Genomic DNA, 10,057 nt, shown 5'->3' on the forward strand with positions numbered 1-10,057 from the left:
TTCTGTATGGAGAGGGTTATCTCCGAGCATCATACTTACCTGCTAGGTTGAATAACTACATATGGCTAACTCCACTTTCGCAATAATTACCCGCCAAGAATAAAAAATTAACGCTCCCCTGGTCATGCCTATGACTGGTCCCTCGCGGCATGCGCAACCATCTTTTGAAGGCCATAATTTGTTATCTATCAGAAGATGAAATCGTGGGGAGGAGGGCGGGTTACCTAGCAGGTAAGTATGATGCTCGGAGATAACCCTCTCTATACAGAAAGGGTGTAATCTCCTTCGCATCATACTTACCTGCTAGGTTGAATAACTACATATGGCTACTTCAAGAATCCAAAGCTTGAATAGGAGGTGGGAGTTTCAAAAATCAATATAATTATACTCACCCCAAGATCCTGAAGTCAAATCACTGTCTTCTTTCTGATGTCAATACAGCTCGAGCAAACCTGCCGGTCTCTTGACTCATGTTTTTTAGATAATGATTGGTAAATGTTGACTCTGACTTCCAGGATGCAGCCTCCATGATCTCCTCCATTGAAATGCCTTTAAATAAGGCCATGGAGGTCGATAGACTCCTTGTATCATGAGCCTTTGCCATAGAAAAATCTGTGTCTGTGGACTCTTTATAACATCTCTCGATAGTCTGAACAATCCATCTTGAAATTGTGTCTCTTGAAGCAGCATGACACAAGTTATCCTTGTAAGTAACAAACAACTGTTCTACCCCCTTTCTGAACTTCTTGGTTCTTAAAAGGTATTGACTCAAAGCCCTACACGGGCAAACTAACCTGTCCTCCTCAACTGATGACAAACTAGCCATCTTTGGAAGAAAAATACGCTTTGAAACATATGACAAAGAATCATTCTTTGCCAAAAAACCAGGATGTGGAATCAAGGCTACACCTGTCTGATCCCATCTGATATGGCCCTCCTTACAACACAGGGCCTGTAACCCGCTTCTTCTTCTACCTGAAGAAATTGCAACTAAAAACACAGTTTTCAATGTTAAAAACTTTAACGGAACATGGATGAGAGGCTCAAACGGAGCCTTCATTAACATATTTAACACAAGTGTGAGACTCCAAGTAGGAGATAACTTTCTCTTAGAAGGTCTACTATTAAAGTAGGCCTTCAACAGCTTTTCTAATCTTGGGTGGTTACCCACTTTAACTCCATTCCAGCCGGGATGGATTAATGAAATAGCTGATCTATAACCTTGTATAGTACGAACCTGGAGATTCTTAACTGAAAAAAGATACTCCATGAAATCAGCAATCTGAGCTACAGTTGCTGAAAAAGGGTCAAACCTCTTCTCTGCTGCCCATTTTGAATATAGGTTCAGCTTAGCATTGTATGTCTGATATGTGCTAGGTCGTCTAGCCTCAACTGCTCTGTTTGCAACAGCTCTTGAAAATCCTTCCTCACTATACTGTCTCCTGACAGCTTCCATGCAGTCAACTTCAGTATGTCTGGGGATGGATGAAGCCAGCCGTTGTGAGGCTGCTTGATTATGTCCTCCCTCAGAGGTAATCTGATTGGGTGCTCTATCAGCAGATCTATTAGGTCTGGAAACCATGCTTGTCTCTCCCAGAATGGTGCTATTAAGATCAAGGTCATGTGTTCCTGACGGACCTTCCTGATCACCCGTGCTACTAGGGATATTGGAGGATATGCATAAGCATACATTCCTGTCCAATTCTGAGCTAGAGCATCTACAGCCAAAGCCTGGCTGTCTGGGACTGGAGACATGTATACAGGCAACTGATGATTTAGTTTTGAGGCGAACAGATCTATCTGAGGTTCTCTCCAAAAATAAAATACCTGGTTCAGTATCTGTTTCTGAAGAGTCCATTCTGTTGGAATGATCTGAGACCTCCTGGATAGAGCATCTGCAGTCAGGTTTAACCTGCCTGGTATGTGTATTGACTTTAGTTCTATCTTTTCTGTTATACAGAATTGGAGAAGTCTCCAGGTTAACATACAAAGTCCTGGAGAATGAGTTCCCCCCTGCTTGTTTATGTATGTTACTACTGTTGAGTTGTCCGACTGTACCAGAACCTTCCTTCCTTGTACTAGTTGACGAATCTGCGTAATTGCTAATTGAACTGCTTTCAGTTCCTTCCAGTTGATATCTCTCGATATCTCTTGTGGACCCCATCTCCCTGAGATCCTCAAATTCTCTATGTGGGCCCCCCAGCCCTCTCCCGACGCATCGGTAGTTAGGACTAAATCTACTGATCTGTCCGTCAGTGTTCTGCCTCTGAACACTGTTGTCTCCCCTCTCCACCAAAGGAAGGACTCTGTTAACAACTTGTTGACTGGGATGAGAGCATATATGTCTTTCGTCTTGGGTCTCCAATGATAAAGGAGAAAAAGCTGAATGGGTCTCATGTGTAGTCTTGCCCATGGTATGACCTCTATGCATGAGTTCATCAGACCCAGGATCTGAAGCACATACCGTACTTGAATACTCTCCCTCTGCTCTACTATGGAGAACAGTTTTCTTAGTGTTAAGATTCTTTCCCTTGGAGGAAAGACCAGCCCTAGGTCTAGACGGAAACAGGCTCCGATGTATTGGAAATCCTGAGTAGGGTAAAGCTGAGACTTCAGCCAGTTCGGAAGAAAACCTAACCTGGTTAGCAGTGGTATCGTGCTCTGAACTGCCGAGAATAACTTTTCTCGGAATTGTTCTCGAAGAAGCCAATCGTCCAGGTATGCATGAGGATGGAACCTCCGACTCCTCAGATAACCTAGTACTACCGAGATTATCTTGACAAATACCCTTGGTCCTGAAGAGATTCCGAAAGGGAGAGCTACGAACTGGTAAGCTCTTCCCTGGAATGCAAATCTTAGATATCTTGAATAGGGATATGTAAGTATGCGTCTGTTAAGTCTATCGACGCTGCCCAATCGCCCTTGTTTAAGGCTAGGATAATAGATCTTAGATTTTCCATCTTGAAATGTTGGTATCTCACAAACTGATTTAGCGGTTTTAAATTTAGGATGGGTCTGAACCCCCAAGTCTTCTTGGGGACAACAAAAAGGATGTTTTAAAATCCCGGTCCTGGGTTTGATCCCAGTTCTACTATTATTGCCCCTTTTACAAGAAGGGCCTCGATCTCCGTTACGAGTACCTGAGCTTTCTGTTTGTTTGATGGAACACTGGTGAACTTCATAGCCTCTGACATGGGCGGTGTTTGACTGAACTCTACTTTGTATCCCTTCGATACTACTCCCAACACAAATTTGTCTGTGGTTATCTCCTCCCAAGCTCTCACAAAATGAAGAAGTCTCCCCCCTACTGGTATCTCCAGTAATGGGACTATCATGGGAGGACTGAGGGTGTGATTCCTAGGGGTTCTGTTGCTGACCCCGTCCTCTCCCTCTATAGGAGTTTGAGGCCTTATTGAGGGGAAAACTAGAGGCTCCTCGTTTGTCCTTATTGTATGTTGAAGATTTCTGACTGTACTGATTAGCTAGTGGGGAAACAAACCCACGACCCCTACCGCTGTCTAGGCGTCTGAATTTCTTATCAGAACCTGACCTGGAGTCCTCTGACTTGTTAGTAGCAGTAGCCATAGCCGGTCTCTTGCCTGGACCTGACCGTTGGACATTACTCAAAGTTCGTGCCGTCTCTCTGACGTCTCTGATTAACTCAGATGACTGGTGTGTGATCTGCTGTACCTTGTTATTAAATAGTAAACCTCCAGCCGGAGGGACCTTCGACAGTTCACCGCGAGTGTTTCTGTCAAATATCTGCATAGCGTCTAGGTATAGATTCCTTCTAGCTAGGACACACCTAGAGGAAGCCCTGACTGACAAATCACCGACATCTGATAGCGTAGCAGCTAGACTACCCAGGAGTTGGGATATGGTCTCGTCAGACGTACCCGTCTCACCCTTCAGCCCTTTAGAAAGCGCTGTTAATATGTAAGATGCATGGGAAATAGCTCTCTGCTGATTTCTTAGTGACTGGTCTATGGACACAAAGGTATTATCCTTGTGAGCATCCTTTGGGTGTAGATCACTCTTACCAGACATCTTGCCCTTCTGGGTAACCGACTGAATGTATGTAGACACTGCCGCGTCTACTTCTGGAACCTTTCCAAACATGTCAAAGTCTGATTCAGGCCACCTATATTGAGACCTATGTCTCGATTTAAACGAGGCAAACTTGGGAAAAGATTTCTCAATCTCTTTCCACGAGTTAATCAGAAGGCCCTCAGCCGGTAAGGAAGGACCTGAGTCCTTGGGAGTATTGGGTAACCCCACAAATGTATCTGCAAGCATGGAAGTTCTTACAACTGTTTGTTCCTCTTTTGTTTCGATGTGCAGCATGTTCTGAATGTCTGCAATCATCTTATTCCAGGAAGGGGGGGTATCTCTATCCTGGGGAAACTCATTTCCATTATCAGAGTTACCGCTCACCGAGTCTGTCTCGGCTGACACACCAGTAATGGTATGAGAGGTATGAGTGAGTGGTCTAGTGTACTGAGAACTCATCCCAACTGATGACCTCTGTTCCTCAATCCACACACGTTTCTTAGAAGGGGAACCCCCATAGGAGACGGAATCATCAAAATCCTCCAAATCAAGTGTATCCTCGTTTTGGACCGGACCGACACTCGTGGCGGTAGCCGGAGCAGGAACCGGGGCAGACATAGCTTCTCTAATCATGCTCCCGATATCATCCTTGAAGCTCCTCACTCCCCCTGAATGAGGTTAAGTACAACAGACTTAGTCATCCCCTTGCCTTTCGTACTTATAGTACTCGCAGTCGTAGACCGTGTGATCTTCGCCGACTTAGATGGCGAATCTGACCCCTTAGATGCCGAGTAACCCTCGGTCGATTCTGTGTCGGGAGACGCCTTCTCCCGGTTCTCAGCACTATGTGAGTTCTTTGACCCTTTACCAGGATCGTTAGAGTCGCAAGTAGTCGTATTTGACCCTTTACCAGGGTCTGACTTCTTGGATCTCGAAGACATGCCGGTCCCACGTGGACACGAGTCGCGGTAAACCACGAACGGCAAATTAATAATATGTACGTAAATAAAGATCGATACCGATCAAAAACGACTTAAAACAATCAGCGGAACCCTCTAACAGGCTTCCGCTACAATAGACACGACAAAATAACACACTTACTTGTATAAATGCCGAAATATGCGAATGCAATGTGGAAAGGCAGCTATTGAAAATGGCCGCCAAGAAAAAAGATGGTTGCGCATGCGCGAGGGACCAGTCATAGGCATGACCAGGGGAGCGTTAATTTTTTATTCTTGGCGGGTAATTATTGCGAAAGTGGAGTTAATTAGCCATATGTAGTTATTCAATCTAGCAGGTAAGTATGATGCGAAGGAGAGTCTTGCTTTGGTCGATTTCATGGGTGATAAATTGAGTTGGTTTTGAAACAAATTCAACATGAACTACTTCGCAGTTCATTAAATTTGTTTTAAGACCAACTCAATTCATCACCCCGTGAAGGCATGACTTGGGCTCCACGGTAATTATGCGTCTGATTTGCGTTCATACCGGCATGAACGTTGTTCAATACATATATTTACATTCTAAATTGTATTTGCTTTATTTATCTAAAGACATGAATTTTCTCATCTTTTTGATTTTGAAGTGTCTGGTTTTCATTGCAAACGAGATTCCTGAAACAGCTTAACGTCATAAAAATGTATACGGAAGATGCTGTGAGGTAAGTAAGTATGATGCGAAGGAGAGTCTTGCTTTGGTCGATTTCATGGGTGATAAATTGAGTTGGTTTTGAAACAAATTCAACATGAACTACTTCGCAGTTCATTAAATTTGTTTTAAGACCAACTCAATTCATCACCCCGTGAAGGCATGACGGGGGCTCCACAGTAATTATGCGTCTGATTTGCGTTCATACCGGCATGAACGTTGTTCAATACATATATTTACATTCTAAATTGTATTTGCTTTATTTATCTAAAGACATGAATTTTCTCATCTTTTTGATTTTGAAGTGTCTGGTTTTCATTGCAAACGAGATTCCTGAAACAGCTTAACGTCATAAAAATGTATACGGAAGATGCTGTAAAATGTCACTGATCAAATTTCGTTCATAACCCTTTGAACTTATTTTCTTCAATTAATACCTATAGAGGAACTATAAGAGGAAATGTAAATATAACTGTAAGACAAACTAGACAAATGTGATTTAACATTAGCCATTTATTCAGGAGCGGCATATTAGTGTTTTTCCAGATATTTAGCCATCTGTGGTTTGTTCAACAAAAACAGTATTTTGTTCAAATCTATAAAAGAGATAATTGTGTTTGTGAAATCAGTATTCGTATATAAATCTGTCACTTCTGCTGTAACGTCTCAAAAAAGGCATTGGTCGTCATGGCGACCTTAAACTTCAAATATTGATTTTAACATATGTAATAATAAAAGAGTTCCTATTTGTCTTTTTTTCTTTTCTTTTTAACATGTTACCTTGGACTTGACATATTGACATCATGATGGATGTCATGCACACATGCGATTCAAAATAATGCCTGCAAATAACAAGTGATTTCAAAGCAAAAACAATCCTAACATCAATCTGATCGCTCTCAACAAATCTATAGCAGTAAGAATACATCGGATGTTCGTGATTGTGTTGTGACACCTTTGGCATGCGGAGCCTGAAGCCTCCAGTTTTGCCATTGTTTTTTTTTTTTTTTTTTTTTCAGCAGTCACTTTCGTCAATACATACATGTGCATACCAATGGTGATCTCCTCGAATGTTGACACGATAGAAATGGTTTTTTTTATTTGAGGTAGCAGACGCTGTGTCATACTTGATTAATTTGTAACAGGTCTTACACTCTCATTTTAAGACAAGGGTATACTTCACGGTATATTTACAGTTATCTGGGTGCCTTGGTAGCCGTGATCGCTTACGCGCAGTCATTTATATTGTGTGTAATCAAGTGTGAGCTTCAGACCACTCACTCTCCAAAGAATTTTGGTTCGTTTCCCAGCGTTGGTGGTAAAAGAGAATATGACTAGTTACATTTATATAATGTATTCCTCCGATGACAGTTTCCCCCCGTGGATTTCCTCAACCAGCGGCGGCGTAGCCAATACCCTACGGCACTTATGTTTGTTGTTTACTATGTACACGACTTTCATTGAAATTGGCCCAATCATTTTGGAGAAGTAATCCGGCCAAGCATTTCTCAACAAATGGCTATAATTCCGTAAAAAGGTTAGAATGAAACAAGAGGCCCATGGGCCTTAACGGTCATCTGAATTATGTAAATCTTCAAAGTATCAAACTGTCATCTCATGGTTATGATTTCAATCAAGTTTATAATATTTCTAATGGAAAATGAACAAAATGTACCCAAAAGTATCAATTGCTTACATAAACTGTAGTAAACTTAACCCCCTGCAAAGGGGCAAAAGTGGAGCCTGGGGGTCATGAAATTCATTATTTCGATAAAGCACCTGAAGACCCCTACATCTATGAAGATTGTTTGTTTCTAGCATATCTGAGTCTGGAGAAGAATTCTAAGATGGCCAAAGCCCAAACTGTCATAGTATCAAACTGTCATTTCGAAAGGTTTCCAATTGGAAATGAACCAAACATACCCAAAAGTATCATTTTCCTATGTAAACTATAGTAAACTTCGCCCCCTCCCCAGGGGCAAACATTGAGTCTGGGGGTCATGAAATTCACAATTTTGATAAAACACCTCAAGACCCTTCCATCTATGACCAGTATTGGTTTCCAGCCTATCTCAGTCTGGAGAAGATGACTGTTGAAATGTCTGGCTATATGACCCCATTTGGGCTACCCCCTCAGCCCCTGGGAATGAGACAGGTTTAAAAATGTCAAATTATCAAACTGTCATCTCATGGTTATAATGTAAATCAAGTTTTAATGATTTCCAGTAGAAAATGAACAAAATATACCCAAAAGTTGCATATTCCTAAACAAACACCCCCTCCCCAGAGGCAAACACGAAGCTCGAGGGTCATGAAATTCACAATTTTGATAAAGTACCTTAAGACTCTTCCAACTATGAAGAGTATTGGTTTCCAGCATATCTGGGTCTGGAGAAGAATTTCAAAATTAAGCCAGTTTGACCACTTTTAGCCCCTGGGGGTGGGAACCATATAATTCACAATTTTGGTGCATATTTGACCAAGGAAGGTTCCTGCAAAATTTTATTGAAACCTTATCAGCGGTTTCTGAGAAATCGAAAATGTAAATTGTTCATGGACGTATGACAGACAACGCAAGACACACGTCGCCGGACAAAAGGTGATCACAATAGGTCACTTGAGACTTAATTTGTCTCAGGTGACCTAAAAATAGTATCTGGATACACTATACCAGGTGGTTATTTTTATATATGAAAACTTTCGTTGAAATGGACCCCTTAATTTTGGAGAAGGTTTTGTGAAAAGGATTTTGCAACAAAGGGCAATAACCTTTTTTTAAACAAGAGGCCCAGAGGGCCTGTATTGCTCACCTGAATATTTAAGCTGTCATGGCAAAATATTCCCATTAAATATTATACTGTTCTACAAATATTAAATATTTCACTGGCAAACTTTGTCGGTTACTTCCGTTGAAGCTACCAGCCGAATATTATTATGATTCTATGCTTTTTTGTTCTTCTTCAGAAACAGTTGTTTGAAGTGTTTGACATATTTGTCCCTGTGACCTTGTAAGTAGGTCAAAGCCATTTCCTTCTCAAACTTTGTTGGCTCTTTCACAAGAAGCTACCAGCTAAATCTTATGAATCCATGGCTTTTGGTTCTTCAGAACAAAACGTTTGAACTTTAGGCTTGTCCATACTTCAGAAGAAGTCATTTAAAGGAAAACCTGACAGTTGACGACGGATGGACAGACGACGGATAGAGGACCGACAATGCGCCATGACATAAGCTCACTTGCCCAACAGGCAGGCAAGCTATAAAGGGTCAGAATAAAAAAAAAAAAAACCTGAATGCACAACTTCAGGTGGTAGTAATCATACCTGGAAAGTTTTGCTGAAATTGGTCCATTGCTTTAGAAGGAATTGTACAGACAAACTTTTTCTACGGACGGACAGACAGACAGACAAACAAGATGACTACAGTATACCCACCTAACTTCGTCACAGGGATATAAATATATCGAAAAAGATATAAAAAGCAAAAAAAGTGTCAGCTAACGAGACAGTGAAAACAAGTATTGATCAGGTAACAAAAACCTATCAATTGATGAGATGCAATGAAATAAGTATCATCCAACAAGAGGCAAACATATCGAGGATCAACCAATGAGAGGCAAATAAAAAAAGGATCAACCAATAATAATAGTAATAATAATTTGAGGTTCTTATATACCGCTTTATCACAACCTAGTTCGTAGGTCGTCTCAAAGCAGTTCACAAATTACTATCCGTGGTTATAGGGCCTTTGCAACCAGTCAATATCTTTCTCAACTCCCTGGGGAGCATACAGCCCAAGCTGCCATTTCGGCACTCACAGCTAGCATTCTACAATTCTAGTACTACCCAACCACGTACTCATTTACAGCTGAGTAAACTGGAACAAGCAGAGAAAAGTATTTTGCTCATGGATACAACACAGTGCCGTGACGAGAGTCGAACTCGCAACCTTTTGGTCAAGAGCCCGGCATCCTACCACTAGAATACTGTGCCTCCTTTTTTAAGAGGCAAACAGATAAAGCATCAACCAATGACAGATAAATAAATAAAGATATCCAAATGGAGGCTTATAAAAAAGGTATCAACCAATGAGATGCAATGAAAAAAGTATCAACCAATGACAGATAAATAAATAAAGATATCCAAATGGAGGCTTATAAAAAAGGTATCAACCAATGAGAGACAAACAAATTAAAAAGGATCAACCAATGAGATGCAATGAAAAAAGGATCAACCAATGAGACAAACAAATCAAAAAGGATCAACCAATGAGAAGCAAACAAATGAAGAATTAACCAATGAGGACTAATAAAATGTATCACCTAATGAGAGACAAACAAATAAAAAGGGATGAACATTAGAGG

At 41.2% G+C, this 10,057-nt stretch overlaps 1 protein-coding gene across 1 annotated transcript; it reads right to left on the minus strand.

Moving 5' to 3' along the window:
• Positions 1–412: 412 nt before the first annotated feature.
• Positions 413–3,335, minus strand: LOC110455211. Its single transcript, XM_021505192.1, has 2 exons — positions 3,141–3,335; positions 413–2,863 (listed from the first exon to the last, which is right to left on the minus strand). Exons 1-2 carry the CDS (start codon positions 3,333–3,335, stop codon positions 413–415), a joined length of 2,646 nt encoding a protein of 881 aa, XP_021360867.1.
• Positions 3,336–10,057: the final 6,722 nt, after the last annotated feature.

The sequence above is a fragment of the Mizuhopecten yessoensis genome, unplaced genomic scaffold (assembly GCF_002113885.1).
Source record: "Mizuhopecten yessoensis strain PY_sf001 unplaced genomic scaffold, ASM211388v2 scaffold8167, whole genome shotgun sequence".
In the NCBI taxonomy this organism is placed as follows: domain Eukaryota; kingdom Metazoa; phylum Mollusca; class Bivalvia; order Pectinida; family Pectinidae; genus Mizuhopecten; species Mizuhopecten yessoensis.

Excerpts from the sequence above, each read along its gene's own strand:
- LOC110455211 (XM_021505192.1), bottom strand. The coding sequence starts at position 3,335 with ATGATAGTCCCATTACTGGAGATACCAGTAGGGGGGAGACTTCTTCAT. Across the intron at positions 2,864-3,140 it reads CAAACAAACAGAAAGCTCAG|ATATCTAAGATTTGCATTCC; the intron begins GTACTCGTAACG and ends TCCCTATTCAAG.